This window comes from Lytechinus pictus, chromosome 6 (genome assembly GCF_037042905.1).
Source record: "Lytechinus pictus isolate F3 Inbred chromosome 6, Lp3.0, whole genome shotgun sequence".
Lineage (NCBI taxonomy): Eukaryota > Metazoa > Echinodermata > Echinoidea > Temnopleuroida > Toxopneustidae > Lytechinus > Lytechinus pictus.
The window spans coordinates 7,241,309-7,262,864 of record NC_087250.1 but is presented as its reverse complement, the minus strand read 5'-3'; the positions used below and the strand labels follow the sequence as shown (position 1 = coordinate 7,262,864).

The window sequence follows — 21,556 nt, the reverse complement described above, 5'->3', positions numbered from 1 at the left end:
TTGTAAAGCAAGCATTGACAAATGTCTTCGCATCTTATACTGAAATGGGTCTTATCTTGAAAGGCAAGCATTGACAAATGTCTTCGCATCTTATACTGTAATGGGTCTTACCTTGTAAGGCAAGCATTGACAAAGGTTTTCAGATCTTATACTATAACGGTCTTACCTTGTAAGGCAAGCATTGATAAAGGTTTTCAGATCTTATACTATAACGGTCTTACCTTGTAATTCAAGCATTGACAAAGGTCTTCACATCTTATACTGTAATGGTTATCTTGTAAGGCAAGCATTAAAAAAGGTATTTGCATCTTATACTATAACAGTCTTACCTTGTTAGGCAAGCATTGACAAAGGTCTTCGCATCTTCAGAGAACTTGTCTGGCATCTGAGGAACGGGGCCACCGGAACCGATGGCAAAGATGGCCGCCATGGGAGGCATGTCAGACCAAGGGGGCTTACGGGTCGCCATCTCAAACACTGTACAACCAATGGACCTACAGAGAAAGGAAAAGAATCACGGAAGTTGATCACAAGGGTAATGACTCAAAAACCACACAAAGAACATCTCAAATACTGTACAACCAATGTACCTCTGTGGGTTCAGACCATAGATATGAAAAAAATGGATAGAGCTTATTGTATGCTACCGCACATGACACCTTGAAGCTAAAGGAAAAGTACTCCATGACACAATTAAAGGAGAATGAAACTCTTGGAGCAAGTTAGCTTTTGTGAAAGCAGAAAAATCAAAGAATAAGATCAACAAAATTTTGAGTAAAATAGGACTAGCAATAAAAGAGTTATGAGCATTTGAATGTCGAGATCACTAATGCTATGGAGATACTCCCATTGGCAATGCGACCAAGATCTGTGATGTCACACACGTACAACTCTCCCATTTGGACACTGAAAATATACCCCAAAACATCTATTTTTGCTCATTGTAATCATATGACAAACGATTCATCAATGATATAATGTTGTGAAACCTCTGTACTTGTCATATCATAAAGAGAACACCTCACCTTGTGATAGATTCTATAAAAGTGAGAATATAAGTGAAATAAGTACTAAAGTAATGAGGGAGTTGTACGTGTGTGATATCACAGATCTTGGTCGCATTGCCGATGGGAGGATCTACATGGCATTAATGATTGCAATATTCAAATGCTCATAACTTTCTTATTATTCATTCAATCTTCCTCAAACTTTCAACAATATGTTTCTTTGATTTTTCTCTTTGATATGGATTCAGCTGGTTTCAAGGGTTTCATTCTCCTTTAACAGTATATGGGACTATACCAACACAAAAGAAACAACACACACACACACACACAAAAAAAAAAAGGACCTTAGTACACGCTTGACCTTTTGGAGTACTTTTAAGTGTTTCAAGTGGTCTCAAAAGAGCAGGTTGTTGGTCTATCCAGCTTTTTTATCTCAGTGGTTAAGACGGACATACTCACCATATATCTGATTTCTTCCCATGTCCCGTCTCCATGATGACCTCGGGCGCCATCCAGTACGGTGTCCCTCGCATTGATTTGAGTACATTCTGACTGCGACTGATCTGGATACATAGACGCTTAGCACAACCAAAGTCAATGAGCTTGATCACCCCCGTCGACATCAACATGATGTTGGCTCCTTTGATGTCCCTGTGAAGAGCAAGAGGCAAATAGAATAGTGTTTGAAAATATTTCATGATGACGTTATCTTTCGCGAATTTCACTTTTCAGGCGTCCTTCACAATGATTTGAGTACCTCCTGACTAGATTGATCTGGGCCCCGACTTACACAGAGTTGTGATTGGAAAGTCAAAAGGGGCCTAAGCTTTCGATCATAGCAGAATCTTCGTCGGAGGCAAAATGACTAACATATAAACGCAATCACATCTGACAAATGTTTTACTCCCGCGTCACAGGACTTGCTCAGCAGAGAAACATCCCTGTCAGGCACGTCCGAGTGTTGCAGCTGACAAATTCATCGAGAGATCCAGACCTAGCCAAGATATTAACAGCCTGGTTTCTTGTGAAAATTATCCACATTTCATGCTCTGTACATTCTCAATGCAATGACTGACAAGAAGTATGATAGTAAAACCTATGTATGACATTATTCTCATATAAGTACTGAGTGCCTTCTAGGATCTGTTTGGTGTAACGGCAGAAGACAGTTTCATCTAGGGATCCAACCTAGCCAGGAGATCAATTACCTGGTTTCTATTGAAAACTATCCACTTTTCTTACTCTGTACATTTTCAATGCAATAAATGGCAAGTGGTATCATTGTAGATACTATACTAACCTGTGTATGACATCATTCTCATGTAAGTACTGAGTGCCTTCTAGGATCTGTTTGGTGTAACGACAGAAGACAGTTTCATCTAGGGATCCAAACCTAGCCAGAAGTGATGCGATAGATCCTCCAGGGATGAACTGCATGAAGATATTGACCATGTTCTCTTCTAAAGACACTCCCAGGAAGCTAGGTTGACGAAAATATATCAATTTATACGTCATTGATAGCATAGATGTCATAATATAATTACATAATCTTTGTCATTATATTATCTCATTGACACGAAAATCACTATCAACATTATTGTCATTACCCTCATCGTCGTTATTGCCATCATCACCATCACCACAATCTTTGCTATACACGTAGTTTTTTTATCAAAATAATTGTCATTCACATCATAATCATCATTGTCATCATCATCATCACCATCATCATCATTGGCATCAACATCATCATCATTATCATAATTGGCATTTTCATCATTATCATCATTGTGATCATCATCAGCATCATTATCATCATCATTACCATTTATTATCATCATTATCATCATCAACATCACCATCATTTTCATATTAAATTACTATTTCGTCATCATTGCCATTATTATCATCATCGCTGTCACCAGCATCATCATCGTCATAATTTAACATTAAAAAGTATTGTATATCAAAGTGACCATTAATATCTCCTGTGACAACATACCTTGCCCACCTAAAGAAATAGCATTCTAATACAGTACAAACACAACCACTCAGTTGTATATTCTTTATCGCATGAAAATGGGGCCTATTTCCATTAACCAAACAATGATTTTGTGACAAAAGTGTCTTAAAAAGTTATACTTCTTCCTGTAGTTTCATGAGTATAAACACAACCACTCAACTGCATCTGCTTTACTACACAAAAATAGATTCTGTTTCCATTATCCCAACAAAGTTCTTGTGACAGTGTCTTAAGAAGTTATACTTCTAGAAGTTATACTTCTTCCTGTAGTTTCAGAAGTATAAACACAACCATAAAACTACATGTAAACTTGTTTAACCACGTGAAAATAGGGCCTGTTTTTTATTACCCAACAATGTTCTTGTGACAAAGTGTCTTTAGAAGTGGTACTTCTGGTAGTTTCAGTCGTATAAACACAACCAATCAAATGTATTGCTTTATCATATGGGGCCTGTTTCCACTTACCCAACAATGTTCTTGTGACAAAGCGTCTTTAGAAGTTGTACTTCTTCTTGTAGTTTCTGATACTGTTGTTTGGCTTTCTCCTTATCTCTCTCGCTGAGCTCGACCTGCTTCACGGCTAACAGCTGACCGGTGTTTGTTAGCCCACAGTATACCTACAAGAATATGAGAATAAAAGGCAAGGTTTATAAGGCCTGCATCAGATCAGCAATAATATATGGCTCAGATACCTGGGCCCCGTCTTACAAAAAGAGTTATGTTGAGGTTTTTTTTCAATGGAAATTATTACAGATCATTTAAAAACAAAATTAAATCCTAAATTAATTTAGAATGAAAATTTAAACCCTAAATTAATTTAGAATGAAAAATAATCACCCTTTTATGAATTTCATCTCCCAGAGACATTGTACACATAGTGTAAAAATGTGCCATTTTCAGCATGACATTGTCTCATAAAAAGGCACGTGAGATTGTGATGCAATCGCTGTAGGTCACAAATTTGGTCTCCAAAGTTGCACGAGACTTCAAGGAAAAAACTCATAAAATTTTGAGGTGCTATCTTTTTTTATCGCTGAGGGGGGCCATTATGCTCCCCAGTCCTTCTAGGGTTAAAATATCTAAAAAAAAGTTCTTAAATGAGCTCATGGAAAGATTGGGCTTGGAAGAAACTGGTTTGGAAGTGGTAAAGAGAAGTGATTTGAAATAAATGGTCACATGTTGTAAGAAATGAGACATAATTTCTTTTTCTTTCTGTCTCATTTCTGTTTTATTATGAATCATGCATTGAATGAGAAAGAAAAAATAATTGGGCTCACCGTCCCAAATGCTCCTTTCCCGAGCAGGTTGCCTTTCTTCCAATGGAGGAGTTCAGTCCCCTCAGACTCTGACACTGTGGTGTTAGCGCTAAGACTACGATCGGTGCTACTTATCATGCTGGATGACACCGATGTATCCTGACTGTTTATAACACTCTGTATAACAGAAAGACAACACTCAATGTAGACATTGTGGTGTTAGCACCAAAACTATGATTGGCACTCTTGGCTGTTTGAAACACTCTGTATAACATAAACACAACACTCAAAGTAGATGTTCTGGTGTTAGCGCTAAAACTATGATTGGTGCTCTTGGCTGTTCAAAACACTCTGTATAATATAAACACTCTAGTTTGATACTGTGGAGCTCTTGCTCAGATGAAAAATGGTACTTATAATACTGAATGATAATATGAATCCTGGGTGTTACAAACACTCATTTTTTAAAACCAAAGTTTTACACTATAAGACTAAGACACTGATGCATTTTGGCTGTTTAAAAACTCTAGAAATATACAAACTTTTTTATGAAACACTGTGGATTGACACTGAAATGTTAGTGACACAATGTATAATCAATCAGTAATGTTGATTTTCTTGGCTACCTAAGCACTTCAAAATAAATTGTTGAAGACTAGCAATGCTGCCCTAAAACAAATAGTATGATAGGTCTGAAACATGCTGTTAGAAAATATCCTTTCAAGAGAAAAATCTGCAAGGATGCAATCTTGAATGAACCATCAGTGACTGTAGTGTATTATTAACAATTGAGTATTTTTGGCGAAATTGAGTTAAATATGGGAAATTGTTCTCAGAAATGCCTTAAAGAAGGAAAATCTGGTAATCTAGGACTTGGGCTATTCTTACATTCATATCATAGCGCCCTCTCTCATTATTTCTGCTACTTACTACAGAAGTCTACCATGTATATGAATGTAAGAATGGTCCAAGTACATATGATTCTAAGAATGACCCAAGTCCATCAGACAAAAGGCCCCGCCCACAAGTAACGTAAATATTAATGTTCATGAAAATGTACACTTAAATTTGTTTTATATGTTCTCTGATGTCTTTCTTTCGGTCAAATATACTTTAATTGCCCAAATTAAAAAAAATATCAATTTTTTTTTCAATTTTTCTCGAAATGACCTCCTATGGACTTGGGCCTTTTTAAAATTCATATACTCAATTACTAAAGCAATAATTATTAAGCTACATTGGAAGATATCAATTTCTATGTTTCAAAGTCTTATTAAGAGATTAGTTAAGATACAGGGGCCCATTTCATAAAAGACTTACAACTGTTGTTGCTTTGCCACTACAATAACTACATTGGTAACAGGGTTCAGCAATAAATCGCAATCAAAGTTTCCATGGGAGTAACAATAAGGGCAAGGTTGCCACAGTTGTAACTCTATCTGAAATGGCCCCAGGGTCTGTACCTACCTCTCCGGTATCGTTGAAATCCCTGAAGACCTCACTGCTTGTTTCAGAGAGCGCGATGCTCTGATTCAAGAACTCTCTTTCTTCCTGGTCACCTCCTTGCACATTGATGACATCCCTCACCCTAGGGCTAGGAGAGACACTCCTGATAGAGCTCCTGGCGGTATGGATGGACTGCCCACCGGCTGATGATGGAGGTCGGGTGTGGATAACAGAGGTTGTGGCGGTATCAACAGATTGAGCAATGGTTTCGAATTCCTGGAGTGTCTTCTCCGTCAGCGTCTGGACGTGTCTGGCAAGAGGCTCTTCCTCCTCGACCCAATCTTCATCAGCAGAATCTTGGTGACCATCTTCCTCAATGATCGAGGACTTGATGGGAAGGCTGGTGGTACTTGAACTCGGACCATGATCTTTGCTCGAGGCATCTGAAGGCACGTCTCCGAGGGATTTGCCACGCTGTTTCTTCGTGGAAGAAGACGGAGGGCTGAACTTCTTATCTGGAAGACTGTTCTTTATTGTTGAAACTTGAGACTTGTTCTCTTCTCTCTTCTGTTCAAGTTTCTTGATGGGAGTTACAGAAAAGGAGGTACTGTCAGCATCAGGAGGTGGTAAGTTTGGTTCACTGGCTCGCCTTGGGCTGGGCCGTCTGGAAGACTGGATCTGATGCTGATGGAGTAGTTTTGGTAAGGGTGGCTTCTTCTTGAGGACATTACCCTTCGGCTCTCTTCTTTGTCCTGGTGAATCTTCACCAGACTGTCCTCTCATGTTGCTACCACCTTGGTCTTCATTCGCATCACTCCCGCTGTCCGGTTTGTTCAGAATCAAACTTAGATGTTCCCGCACTGCTTCCTCGTCTGAAGCGATGGAAGTTCGACGTGACCCTTGAGAAGACACCGTCTCATAGTGATCCTTGATGTGGAAAACCTTGAGGAGTTCAGGGTTGGTATCGTAATTTGACAGCTCTCCAGTAAGACCAAGGTGTCCACTGTCATGTTCAGGATTATGTATGGCATTATCCATCTGGGAATGGGTGCTGCTTTTCCTAACCCTTACATCTGGAACTGGAGGGCTCTTCTTAGTATCAGTATTCGTTCCGTGATCAAGATTAGTCGAATCTGTCTCCGCATGAGCCATAGACCTTTCTTCTCTTGGATCTACATTTTCAGTCACATTGCCTTGAGTTTGAGAATCGGAATGATTGTCCCTCACCGCAGCTTTCACCGCACTGATCTCTGAAGAATCACTTTTGAGAGAGTCGACAAACTCCTTGATTGTGCCCATGGTGTCTGGAATAAAGTAAGGAGCATTCATCTCAAGCGGGCTCAAGATGTTCACCAAATTCTTCTTTTCTTCCAGAGATATTGACCTCATCACGACCAACTCATCCAATTTCAGGGAGTTGTGCGGACTGAGCTGCGATTCACCAAGGTTAGGAAGCTCGAGATTTCCCACATCATCGTCTGAGGAATCGTCCTGATTATTCTCCTGGAGGATAACATCATCGTTCTCATTCCTTGAGGTCTTGATGCTCCAGCCCTGACCTGTGATGAAGGCAGTGTTGTTTTGCTCTGAATCTGGCAACAGGCTGTAATTCACTTCCTTCATCTTCTTCTTTGACTTTGTCCTTCCATTTGATTTCTTGGTCTTTTTCATAACCTTTGACCCATCACCGCTCCTACTTCCTCCACTTCCAACTCTTCCTTTACTCTTCCCACCACTGCCAATTCGGTCCTTGCTCTTTCCCTTATTTCCTTTTGCTTGCACAGTAGCCGAGACCTTCTTTGGAACATTCTTCACCAGCTTCTTCACAGGACCCTTTACACTAGCAACACGATCCTTGATCTTTCCCAAGACCTCAAGTTTGACATCGGGGGATGTTCCAGAACTGGCCGACTTAAACATCTCCACTATATCCATGATCACCGGGGACTGTTTGGCAGCCATTGGGTCACGGACAGGCTTCTTTTCCGGCACTGCGGCCTCTGAAGCAGGAAAATCACGAGGCGAGGTGTTTGGAGACTTGTACTTCCCTTTCCTGAAGGAATTATTCCCAGGTTTTGGTTCTTTTGGACTGATTGGGTTCAGATGAATGTCATCACCTTGTTCTGATGTTATGACCTTTACAGCAGGGTCAATGTAATTCTGACCGGCAGGATTGACCTCTAAACTTTCACCTGTTTCTGTTGAAGCAACACCTTTAAATTCAATTGCTTCACCTTCAAGTCTCTCAGAGACCTTCAGGTCTTCCTTACTGCTATCTATTGCAACACTAGACTTCACCTGTGGAGCATCTTGCTTGTTTTCTACTTTTGAACTTACAGAACTGTTCTGAACTTTCGCCGGTGACGCAGCATTCTTCACATTTGTCTTTTGCTGTACGGTTTTAAGTACCGTCTTTTCTTTGCTGTCCACTCCTTTAACATCACTTCTACCATCTTTCACAACCTCGGAAGGCTTTTGCTTCAAAGCATTTGAGCTGTTTTTCTCCGGAGGCTGCTTTTCCTTGTTAATCTCTTTCTCGACTTTGCTGCTGGTTGAAGTGTTCAAAGGCTTCTGATGTGAAACACTCAAGATGCTTTTCTCAGCAGCCTTGCGGGTATTTGTATTATCAGTTGGACTAGGTTGCTTTGACAGTGTCTTCGTCACAGACATACCTTTGACGGCTACCTTGCCTTTGACTGTCTCATTCTGCGTTTCTGTTTTCAGGGGCTTTTTTACAAAGGTTCCTTTTGCCTTAGCCGATTCCTTGACAACACTCTTCTGCTGTTGGGTACCAGGTGTTGGTTTCTTTGTTGCTACTGGAGGTTTAACTGTGGACTTTTGAACTGCCTTGGATCCCTGTGATGTAGGTGGCTTTTGGTGCTTTGAGGATATCTTAGATGGGTCCTTGATAAGCTTTGTCTTAGCTTTACCGATGTCTGTAGGTGTGTCCTCTTCATCACTGAAGATCACTTCCTCAAAAACATCCTCAGCATCGCTACTTTCTGCAAGGTCCTCAAAGTCGTCTGTCTTTGTGCATGGAGGAACTGTACTTCCTTTCCGTAAGACCTTCTGCTCTTTCCGATCTCTCCCTGGAACAAGAATGTCTTCTTCAACAAATCGCTGTTGCTCATTATCAAAGTCTGATTCTGATGAATCATCATCATCATCACATGATATTCTCCAAGTGATCAACTTCTTTTCAGCTTCTTCTTTTTTCCCCGTTTTCACTTTACCCTGGTCATTTTTCGTTTTACATGCGGCTTTGTTAGTTGGAGCTGCAGCACCCTTCTTTACACTTATTGCACTTTTCCCTTCAGGCCCTCCACCAAGTTCTCTCTGTGATTTTGAAGTAACAGTCTTTTTATCTGTCTTATTACATGCTTTTTTGTTAGCAAGATCTGAGGCTGGCTTCACAAGATCAGATCTACGGTCCTCCTTTTTCATACTACTTTTCATACTACTTGAAACATGTCCAGTCTTTCCCTTGCTGTTGATCACTGCTTTACTTTCTGACTTCCCTGTTTTGTCTGGCTTGACAGTATCACTGCTTGTAATTGATTTTTCCTTCGGCGTTTTCACTTCTGTTTTCACAACAGATTTATCAAGCTTTGAGCTTCCCTGATCATCACCTTTGTTGGTGTCCTTTTCAGATAACTTTCCAGATGATTTGCTATCTACTTTGGCAACGGGCAAGACTTCTAATGTCCGAACAACCGGTTTGGAGGCACTGACAAGCGTTGATTTCTTCTCTCCCTTGGTACCATTTTGTGTCCCAGGTACGGAAGATTCAGTCTTTGGGTTCTTATCAGCCATTTTCTTTGCAGTGTTCGCTGAAGGTTGTGCATTCTTACAAGAAAAGATTTGTGCTGTTTTCTGATGGGGCAAACGTTTGGTGGAAGGGCAAGCAGGGGTCGCTGTACCTTTGGTGGCACATAATGGTGTCACAAGGGCAGTGTTTTTCTTTGACGCGTTATCAGCCATACTGTCGATAGATAATCGCTCGTCAGCCTTTTTTACCATTGCTGTCCCACTGCCACCTGACAGAGGCGAGGGACGGCTGGACTGACTAGAAGCAGCTGGAGTAAGTGTCTTTGATTCACTGGTGGAAGATAGTGATCGCTTTCTTGTTTCAAGCAACATGGCATTGTCCTCAAGAGATATCTTTCGTTTCCCACCCTGCCGATTTAAACTATTCTGTTGACCCTGCAACTGACGATTGAGATCATTACCAATCGCTAAGGATTTGCTCTGGATGTCTTCATTTGCTGTATCTTTGGCATCTCCAACATCTGGAGACATGACAGCATTTATAGAGGACACGGACAACACCGAAAGGCACTCTTCACTTGTCTGTCGTTTTGTCTTTTGTCCTTGAGACTGTTTGACGGCAGGCGAGGCCCGACCAAGGCTTGGAAGTTTCATCTGTGCTCTTTGAAAAAGTGCAATTCTCTCATCTGGAACCTTGGTGGCAGATGGCGTCATCTTGATTCCCAAGCGATTCTTTGCAGCTTCCTTGCGGTCGACTTCAAGCTGCGGACTTGGGCTTGACATGACAAGGCTCGCAGCAGAGGAGGTGTGGCTAACCGTCGACCTGGATGATCCCTGACCCGAATCAGAACTATCTTTGAGGGGGTTGACACGACTAGCTTCGATGTTGAACATGACGGTGCGATTCTGGAGCGAACCTTGATGACCTCTGCTCTCCTCGTCGACGACTTCTTCCAAGTTCAGCCTCATTGTTGGCATCTCATTCTTATCATCACCATCACCACCTTCCTCATCCTCAAACTCAAAGATGGTTTCCTGTAGGTGGCGATTGTCACCAAAGTTCCCTGGCGAGTGTGGAAGAACACTGCGAGAGTTTGGGTACAGACTTGACGCCTCAGGGTTCGGGCTCGGCGAGGTCAGCCGCAAATGCATTTGTTCTGTAAAGAAATCAAAGTGATCCAGTTAGAAGTTAATAATAGCTTTTTACTCAGTGTTAAATTCAGTTAGAGCAAGTCCTTAAAGTAACAACCCTTTACGCACGTCCAACCCCCATTTTTTCCTATTTTTACTTCACTTTGTATACTGATCAAGACATTATACTTTGAGAGCACTACAACCTTTCATATGAACTAAAAAACAAAGAAAACAATCACTACAGGAAGGTTTCACATACAGAGGGTCAGGTATACATACTTTCTGGACTTACATGTACAGACCTGCCAACCTCTGGGAATGAAAAACTGTATTCTGTGATTAAAAAAACTGTATTTTTCCCCAAAAAAGTGTATTTCATAATAAAATGCTTGGCGCACTCGCTCATCGCGGCGCTCAAGCTGCATGCAAGCTAAAATGCGCACTGCTCTTGCAGATGAAAAAAAAACATTAAAACATGTGTATATCTTCATTCTGGTTTGAACAAAATGATTGAAAAAAAAAACAAGTTACCTGAAATTACATTGATCTAATAACCATATTTGTGCACGTTTTATGAAATAGAGACATATAGAGATTATTTTTCTCAATAAATTACGATTTATTTTTTTCAAAGAAAAAACGTACTGCCGTATTTTGGTTGCAAAAACGTACTAAATACGGCTAAAACGTACTGGTTGGCAGGTCTGCATGTACATGTATGTAAGACTCATCTAAGAATACCGGAAGAAAAAGCATTCCAGTAAATTCATGTACATAATGATATCATTACTGGTGAGTGTTTCATAAAGCTGTTTCTAAGCTAAGAGCGACATTAAGAATGACTGGTGATCATTTCTTGTGGTAAATGGTATACACCAAAATGTTCATTGGCGATTATTAAGCGCATAAGGATCACCAGTCATTCATGAAGTCTCTCTTAACTGTCAAACAGCTTTATGAAACGGCCCCCAGGATTACGACCAAATTGAAGCATGATTGATTTATCTCAACATGAAGGGAATTACAGAAATTCATATATTCTTACCAAGATTCAAGAGTTGCGACGTGCGTATCGGCGGAACATGAGCCAATGCCGGGCTGGTTGATAAATCCTTATTGCAGAATGTATGGTAGGCCTTGGCTACATCAGTTAGGCTTGGATCTGATAAACGATGGAGGGTAGATCCCCCTCTATGTTTGTGGAGGGATGTGTCGCTCTGGGTTGAGGCGTGTCGATCGAGTTGTTTGGCACCGGAGGGCATTATGCGCTGAAACCTGAGGAGTGAATAAACATGTAAAAAAAAAATGAAAATGCAAATCCATATTTCGTTGTTCGAAATAGACATGAAATGAAATACTCTGTAAATTTGCTTTGCCCAATTGATCGTGGGCCCGGCAGCCGCTGTGCAGCGCCAGATCGACAAGGCTCTATCCCTTTAATCGTTGTACGCCAAACAGGGTAGAAGCAACTCCCATCATTTGACACCTTTTTGGTCTGACGCAGCCAAGGTTTGAACTCTCGACCTCCCAGTTGTGAGACGGATGCTCTACCAACTGAGCCAACACATCGGTGTAACTATTATCATGAAATCTCTGCAGTGTGCATTGGACTGTTTTTATTATCCTGGCTTAGCCATCCCATTTCTAGCAATGAGCCACTTTGTAATAACAATTTGTGCAAAAGCAGATGAAGGTCATTGGTTGTCAACCCAAATAGTGCTTTCTAAATCACTGAACTGAACATGATTTGCTCATATGTTATTTCACGATATGCTTCATATCCCATTTAAAAGAATAACAACAAAGTATTCAATCATGTTTGGTATTTGGCAAAGGGTCAAATGATAGCCAATCAGTTTATAGGTCCAGGCCTACTACAGAAGACATTGATCATGTATAGAATAGAATATAATCTGGGATTATTCTATACCTTACATCCCTTAGACTGTCATCTAGGTCCAGTACTACTACAGTCGAGGTTAATCATGTATAGAATAGAGTATAGTATGGGCTTGTTCTTACCGTTACATCCCTTAGATTGTCATCTAGGTCCAGGACTACTACAGTATGGACTAATCATGTATAGAACAGAATATAATCTGGGCTTATTCTTACCTTACATCCCTTAGACTATCATCTAGTTCCAGGACTACTACAGTCGAGGTTAATCATGTATAGAATAGAATATAGTCTGGGCTTAGTCTTACCTGACATCCCTTAGATTGTCATCTAGGTCCAGGCCTACTACAGTAACAGGTACTTGGGATCCGTCTCCACTGACCTGAAGACTTGTCGGATCTGCTGAAATATAAAAATTTATGTAAAGTAATAGAGTGAACAGTATTTTTCTTCTAAAAACTGCTTTTTTGGGAACAGGTGAAATTTCAAGAGCAGTACGGTAGATTAAAAGTGCACCAAAAACAAAGTTGCCTTGTTTTTGTTGTTGCCTTAGACGAATGCAAGGTCTGTTTCAGCTTGTGTAGTGTAAACAATAAGATAATATACAACACATGGTAAGAATTCTGATACAAATATATAACAATAAAGAAAATTGAGGTTTTGAGAATAAATTTAGAGATGTTACAAGAACATAATGAAATGTTTTAGTTTTCTTTATGTTATGAATTATGTGTTTTATGTATGTAGACAATAATGCAGAGCCCTGTGGAAGACCCGTGATTTTTTATGAGCATTTAATTGTACATATTGCGTAATTTGACATATTTTTTGTATAAAGCTGAACAGGCTACTCTGGATAAATAAATAAAGATAATAATGATACCATTATACATTCCAACAGTAAAGGTGAAGATGATAACTTACATCTTGTCTTGCTGACCTTGTTGTGACCTCTTGACCTCTGTTCCTTGGATGTACTGTTGACCCGACCAGAGAAGGTCAGTGACCTTCGTGGCTTCTTCGACCCTTGACCTTCAGAGGATTTGGTCTTGGAGGCGGGGCTTGAGAGAGGGTCCAGGACCCGGGGCGTCTTGGGAGGGGCAGGGGCTCGGTTGGTGGTGGTTAGGAGGGGCGAGTTGCGGGAAGGGGTCCTAAGGAGATTCAGCGTTTTTGTGTGAAGTCTGCAGAGGGAGAATTATTGAAATTTTATTATTATTAGCATTATCATTATTTTCTTTACCATTATTATCATTATCATCATTATGATTTTCATTATCATTTTCATCATCCACATCATCAACATTGCTAACATTATCAATGTCATCATCATTATCATTTTTATCATCACTATCATCATCATCATTGCCATCATTATCATCATCACAATCATTATTATTACATTATCATTATTATTATCATGATTATTATCATTATACGACATGGTAAAGAGGAGACCGAGTTCTCATTTGTGAAGTTTCTGGCAGATTACAATCGTAATGTTATTATAATTATTCATTCAGCAGTAATTATTTTTAAAAAATACAAAGGTGAAACAAATAGAATAACAGCTATAGATTTTTATCAATTTTTGTAATTTAATGGACAAATGTCCCACACTATCATATCAAACGTTATCTTTTTTTCAATCTCTACTGAACTCACCCAGGCGTATAACGACCAGCTTCTACGTCCTTCAGAAGTTGTTCCTCTTCCTGTAGTGCTCTATGAGCCTCAGAAAACTTCTGCATCATGCGATCTAAGATGAGAGAAAAGATGGATGGAGAAAGATACATTTAGGATCTTCTTTGGATAAGATTAATTACTAACAATTATTATGATCATAATGGTGGTGATAACGATGATGATAATGGTGATAATGATGATGATGATAATTATGATGGTGATGATGATAATGATAATAATAGTAACAATGATATTAATCATAACAATTATAATAATGATAAAAATAATAACAATAATAATAATATTACAATAGCAATAATAATAATAGCAGTAATATTGTTCCATTTGTACATGTAATTGCTAGCATTAATGACAATGAAAAAATGCAAGACACTACCTCTATGGGGTGACACATTTCAAGAAACTGGGCCTGCATAGAAAAGGCCTTAATTCTTTTTGTTATATTGCCCTCATAGGCCCGATATCAGAAAGTTGGGTCATTTGGTAGGTTTTCATTTTTCTATATTCTTTTTTTTTTAATAACTTCGCTACAGCACTGCACAAACTAAATTGCGCATGAGACAATTTACACAATAATGCAGTCAGACATATCAGAGTTCTTTTTAAAGCCATTTAACAAAAATTTGAGCAAATTCTTCGCCCAAATCTGAAATTTTCTCACAAAAACATTGCATTTGTATATTTTCAATATTTTTTTTTTTTTTGGGGGGGGTGGCCTAAATGAACAAAATAGTGACCCTGTTTTTTTGTGTGCATTTTACGGTCGGTCAGATGAGGGCGACATCACAAGGTCTTATAGGGTCACTTACTTCCATGTCCCTCAGTGGGTGGCGAGGTTGACGTAAGACTATGAACTCGAGTCTGTCTAGGACTACGATCTTCCAGACGAGACGGTGGCTTGACGGGACTCAGCACCTCAGCTTGTTTGTTGTCGGTTACGTCCATCCATGCATCTATGTAGGGTCAAAGGTCAAAAGTCAAAGGGTCAAAGGTCAAAGCAAAGAAGGTATGGAGATAATAGCTGGATTTATCAAGCACTTTTTGCCTGAGGATACAAAGCACTGCTATTATTACCCCCGATCTAGATGTGCTGCCATATAGGTGCTGCAGCATTCAAGGAATTTCTTCCTACCGGGTACCGATTCACCTCACCTGGGGCAAGTGCAGCACAAGGTGAGTTAAATTTAGAAAGAATCGAAACCAAGTCCTTCAGATTGAAAGACGAGAGTCATAACCACTAGACCATGACAACCCCACAGATGAATCCTCTCACTGAACTTTCTTTAAATATACGTTTTTTTATCACACGTAAACTTTTTTTTTTAATTGAACAATTAGCCTCATGGGGAGCATTTCATCAACATTTTTTTGTCTGACAACTTGTCAGATCTGACATTTTCCCTTGAATCTGCCGGACAAATCAGTACTTGTTGGAAAAAATGTCCGACAAGACCTTTCATGAAACTCACGAGTTCATCCTCTTTGCTTTAGTTACATCTTCAGCAGTGTTTCAAGTCATTCAACCGCAGGACAATTTGATAAGCAGTAAATCTGTAAATTTGATAAGCCATCTGATTGCTCTTACCTCTTAAAACAGATTTCATCCTCTTTGTCTTAGCTACATCTACAGCCGTGTTACCGCTGTCATCCACAATAGTGATATCAGCGCCGTGGTTTAGCAAGGTGTTAGCGACCTGAGTTTGACCAGCTTGAGCCTGAATGAATTGAAACATATTAGGTCACATGCACAGGTTAAAGTGCAATGGTCAAGGGTCAATACAGTTAGGTCAAGTATATATCCAATAACATCTACCATAGTTATATCAGTGCCGTGGTTTAGCAGGGTGTTAGCAACTGAAGTTTAACCAGCTTGAAACCAAAGAGGTCACATGCAGAGGTTAAAGGTCAAGAATCCATTCGATGAGGTCAAATCTGTAACCACTATCATCTAGTATGGTCATATATACGGTTTAACAATGTGTTAGCGATCCTAGTTTGACCAGCTTAATTGAGTCTGAAAGAAATGCTATCACAGAGGTAATATGCAAAGATTAAATGTCAAATATGAACCAACAACATCTACAATAAGGATATCAACTCCTTGGTTTATCAGGGTGTTAGCGACCTGAGTTTGACCAGCTTGTGCCTGAAAGAATTTAATCAAGGTCGCTTGCAAATGTCAAAGGTCACGTGCAAAGGTTAAAAGGTCAAGGGTCAATTCAGGGATGTCGAAGGTGAACAACAACATCTACAATAAGAATATCATCTCTGCGGTTTAGCAAGGTGTTAGCAACTTGAGTTTGACCAGCTTGAGCCTAAAAGAAATTAATCAAAGGTCTCATGCAAATTCAGGGATGTCAAATATGAACCAACAACATCTGCAATAAAGATATCAGCTTCATGGTTTAGCAACCTGAGTTTGACCAGTTTGAAGCAGAATGAAATTAAACCAAAGAGGTCACATACAAAGGTTAAAGTTCAAAGGTCAAGGGTCAAATTCAAAGAATCTAAACTTCAGAAGTCATACATTCAGTTGCAAGACGCACACCAACTATCAGTTGTAAATTTGCAATCGATTACAAATTTGTGATTGATTTCTGAACCTGAAATTGACTTAAAAGGAAATTCAATTATCTTGAGTGCAAAGGTCAAACAGCCAATATGAAAATGGTTCCGATTGATTAAAACTAAAGTTTCAATTGATTTTTATCAATTTCCAGATGGAGGGACCAAGTCAGACGTGATGTGGGTCTCCCTCTACTGGATGCTGAAGATCTAGACTGAAGTAGAACCGAATGGAAAAGGATTACCCGAAGGAGAGCGAAGGGACACACCATCCTTTGCACCTAAGTCAGTAATGGGGCATTGCAAGAAACTTGCGATCAATTGCAAGTTTATTATCGGTCCCTAAATCAATCACAAGTTTTGAAATAAATTGTGAATATGCGATTGATTGATAAGCTGCTTCTTCAAACATGCAATTTTAACTACTTTGCGACAGTTATTGATCTATTAATTCCAACAGAATATTTGCAATTGATTGCAAAAATTTTCTTGAAACACCCCCTAAGTCAGTTAGTTGTTGAGTAAATTGCGTTTAATTGCAACTCTTTATGCAACAGACTCCAAGCCGAAGATGTCAAATATAGATTCACCGGAATCATAAACTCACCGAAACATGAAGCGGCGTTGACCCAGCATAGCCTCTTGTATTGACATCAACCCCATGGTCTAGAAGCGCTACCACGACATCAACACTCCCGCTCTTCGAGGCAACGTGGATCGGCGCAACGGATCGTCCATCGCAGGAGTTGGCCAGGGAAGGAATGGCCATGAGCCTGATGGCTAGTTCGTCGGTGAGTTGTGAGCTGCCAGAAGAGACGTAATGCAAGGCGGTGTGGCTCTCTCGGTCGGTGGCGATGGGGTCTGCTCGGTGGCGAAGGAGTTCTTCAATGACGGCGAGAGGGTCGTAGGACTCGAGGGCTGATCCAACTAATAGGGGAAAGAAGGGAGAGAAAGAACAAAACATGTCAATGGGATAGGAGAAAGAGAAAGGAGGAGAAAAAGGAGTAGGAAATTGAGGAGAAAGAAGAGGAAAAAGAGACGGCGAGGAAGAAGATGGGGACAAAGGGGAGGAGAGAAAAGGAGAAAGAGGAGAAGGGGGAGAAAGAGAAGGAGAAGAAGAAGAAGAAGAAGAAGAAAAAGAAGGAGGAGAAGGGGGAGAAACAGGAAAGAAGAAGCGGAAGATGGATGGAGAAGGGGGAAGAGGAGGAAGAAGAGAAGGAACGGGGGATAAAGAGAGAGAAGGATGAGGTGGATGAGAGGATGAATCAGATGTGAAGGAACAGGACAAGGAGGAGAAAGAAGGAAAACAGAGATGAAGCAGGAAGAACGAGAGAAGAGGAGATAGAAAAAAAAGGATCTTTTATTACCGTACAGATTACACATTTCTACTTGTTCATCCTGCTCATTTCCACCCGTATTTATCTATCTGCAACATTACCGTTTCACTCTGACCCCCCCCCCCCATCCTCTATTTCCTCCTTCCCTCTCTTGAGTGTGGAGCGTTGTGGCCCAGTCGATTAGTCTCCAGACTTCAAAACAGAGGGTCGTGGGTTCAAATCCCAGCCATGGCATAAATTCCTTTAGCAAGGAATTCACCTACAGAGTGCTGCACTCGACCCGTGTGAGGTGAATGGGTACCGGCAGGAAGTAATTCCTCAAAAAAGCTGTATGCACCTGAATAGGTAGCCTAGCTTAGCCGGGTAATAATAATAGCAGGGCCCACTGGGATAACAGTTTTCGGAACTGAAGTGGCTATCCTGGGTAAATATACTGTTATTATTATTATTATCATACTTACTTGATTCAAATAAATCTACGTCTCTAGTAACCAATAATAGCGGTGTGAATCCATCGGAATTCCTGCAATTGATGTCCAAAATTTTACTTTCATTCTGCAAAAGGACAAACAAATTTAGGATAATGTAGATTTAAAATTTAAGAATATATTGAGGAATATAAATTCTTATATTGATGGTAAATGGCACTTTAACTCATTATGCAAATGATATGTATGTTCAGTAAAACACCAAAGGAAAAAACATATTTTTTTAACATTGGCTGCCAATTTACATTCTATCAATTGTTCATTTAATTTTATTGTTTGTATCTCATGTATTAACTGAACTGGATGTTAGGTTAAGGAAGGATGAAATTTATCAAGTTGGAATGGAATTGGTACTTACAGGAATCCTTTTCATAATTTTCATCATCTGCCCTACCCATCCTCTCTCCTAAGGATTACCACTCACCAGGAGTTGTCTAACAACCTGTACGTTCCATTGCCAGGCTGCTCGCAGGAGATGCCTTAACATACCCCCTTCCTCCTACTTTTACCCCCACCATCTTTGACCCTCCCTTCTCCTTAACATTTACCACTGACCAAGAGTTGTCTAACAACCTGTATGTTCCCTTGCCAGGCTGTTGCAGGAGATGCCTAACAGATACCCCCTTCCTCCTACTTTTCCCCTCGCCATCTTTGACCCTCCCTCCTCCTAAACATTTACCACTCACCAAGAGTTGCCTGACGACCTGTGCGTTCCCTTGCCAGGCTGCTTGCAGGAGATGCCTAGGAGACACCCCCTTCCTCAGGACGGACTCCAGGAGGAGCTTCCGGATCTGACGATCCTCTGTCAGGTCCAGGACGCACGCCGTGGCAGCGTTGCGCAGCGTCACGTCCGCCCCGTACTTGAGGAGGAGCCTGATCAACTTGATGTGACCTTTGATGACTGCCCACATGAGGGCGGTGTTCCCTGTTTCCCGGTCTCGAGCATCGACGTTGACGACCTGGAAGAAAAGTGAGATGGGTCGAACAGATTATGACTACAGACTTCTTAATGATGACATCACTAGGAATATAATAGAATAAAGGGGAGTCCCTAGATTTCTGTGATTTTCTTTGGGAAAAACAATATCACTGAATTCATCGCAGAAAATTAAATTTTTTAGGTCAAAAAATTTTGGATCACAAAACACAACAAAAACCGTGAAAATTGTAAGAAAATCCAATATAACCAACACTGTGCATGAAGTGAAAAATCTGCACATCACACCTGTTCTCAGTTTTCAGCATGTGTTTCCCATGCCTTCCTACTACTATAACCACAACCACCACTAATATTCCCTACCTCACGGCTTATTCTTTGCAGTATATTCTCCACCCTCTCATAAACTCAACTCCGTACAACAGTCACAAACACTACCACCCCTGCTACAACCACAACTACCATAAATGTTCCCTACCTCGTCATGGCTTCTCCTTTGTAGTATATTCTCTACCCTCTCATAATCCCCACACCGTAAAGCAGCCACAAACACTACCACTACCACCAACGCTACAACCACAACCACTGCTACCACCACTACCACAAATGTTCCCTACATGTACCTCATGGCTTCTCCTTTGTAGTATATTCTCTACTCTCTCATAATCTCCACTCCGTAAAGCAGCCACAAACACTACCACTACCACCAACGCTACAACCACAACCACTGCTACCACAACCACCACAAATGTTCCCTACATGTACCTCATGACTTCTCCTTTGCAGTATATTCTCTACCCTCTCGTAATCTCCACTCCGTAAAGCAGCCACAAACACTACCACTACCACTAACGCTACAACCACAACCACTGCTACCACAACCACCACAAATGTTCCCTACCTCATGGCTTCTCCTTTGCAGTATATTCTCTACCCTCTCGTAATCTCCACTCCGTACAGCTGCCACGAACAGGTTATCATTCTCCCCCGCTCCCTGTCCGGAGCTGAAGATCTGCATGGTGAAGTCGTGGTAGGACTTCAGCAGCTTCTTGTTGCGGTGGGAGCCGGTCGATCCTGCACTGGACAGGGGGCTTGAACCAGACACTCTCGCCCGGTGGCCCTGGGGTTGGGTACCTGTAAATATACGACAGAGTTATTTGATGTTATTCAGGCTCCTTTCTTTATATCTATTTATCAACAAGCTGTCAACCCTCATATATCAACACCTGTACATCAATCTACCTACCTTTCTTTCTTTATTTGTTCGTTTTATTTCTTTATTTCCATCTTTCTTTATTTCTTTCTATCAATCCATCCAACGACCCAGCTACCTTCATATCTATCTATCTATCTTCTATCCTATCTATCCATCCACCCATCCATATATGTATGTACAGTACCTACCTATCTATAATCCGCATATAGATCGATCGATCTATCTATCTATCTATTTATCTATCATCTATCCAATCCACCCATCCTTATATCTCCATCTACATGTACCTATCTATAACCCACTTATCTATCTATCTATCTGTCTATCTATAAATCTACCATCTTTCCAATCCATCCATCCACATATCTCCATCTACATACATGTTAAGTACCTACCTATCTATAATCCACTTATCTATCTATCTATCATCTATCCAATCCATCCATCCATATATCTCCATCTACATGTACCTATCTATAATCCACTTATCTATCTATCCATCTATCTATCTTTCTATCTACAGGTATTTCAATACATGTATTTACATCTCTCACACTCTCTTTCTCTCTCTCTATCTATTTATCTTTCTACCCATCTTTGCATCTATATATCTCTCCATCTCTTATTCCTTCACTCACCTGAGGACGGTCTTATAACCTCAGTGGCCCCCATGGCGGTGGAGGACGGACGGTAGGAATACATCGGTGGAGTCTTGAAGGAGACTATCCCTGTTTATCGTTGCCATGGTGATCGATGATCACTCAGGAGGCTCTTCA

At 40.5% G+C, this 21,556-nt stretch overlaps 1 protein-coding gene across 2 annotated transcripts in view; it reads right to left on the bottom strand.

Annotated features, from left to right (window-relative positions):
• LOC129263877 (uncharacterized) overlaps positions 1-21,556 on the bottom strand; it is a 26,627-nt gene extending 5,071 nt beyond the window's left edge. Inside the window, exons 1-17 of one of the 2 annotated variants that reach the window (XM_064100789.1) lie at positions 21,419-21,556; positions 20,466-20,698; positions 19,314-19,586; positions 18,601-18,694; positions 17,410-17,729; positions 15,823-15,952; positions 15,047-15,190; positions 14,196-14,289; positions 13,458-13,714; positions 12,842-12,935; positions 11,680-11,909; positions 5,754-10,657; positions 4,308-4,463; positions 3,496-3,647; positions 2,308-2,487; positions 1,467-1,658; positions 330-494 (exon numbers count right to left, since the gene is read on the bottom strand). In XM_064100789.1, the coding sequence (XP_063956859.1) occupies positions 330-494; positions 1,467-1,658; positions 2,308-2,487; positions 3,496-3,647; positions 4,308-4,463; positions 5,754-10,657; positions 11,680-11,909; positions 12,842-12,935; positions 13,458-13,714; positions 14,196-14,289; positions 15,047-15,190; positions 15,823-15,952; positions 17,410-17,729; positions 18,601-18,694; positions 19,314-19,586; positions 20,466-20,698; positions 21,419-21,482 (7,682 nt within the window). In that variant the 5' untranslated portion in view covers positions 21,483-21,556. The remainder of the gene's footprint in view (positions 1-329; positions 495-1,466; positions 1,659-2,307; positions 2,488-3,495; positions 3,648-4,307; positions 4,464-5,753; positions 10,658-11,679; positions 11,910-12,841; positions 12,936-13,457; positions 13,715-14,195; positions 14,290-15,046; positions 15,191-15,822; positions 15,953-17,409; positions 17,730-18,600; positions 18,695-19,313; positions 19,587-20,465; positions 20,699-21,418) is intronic. The other variant, XM_064100790.1, reaches the window with a different exon arrangement.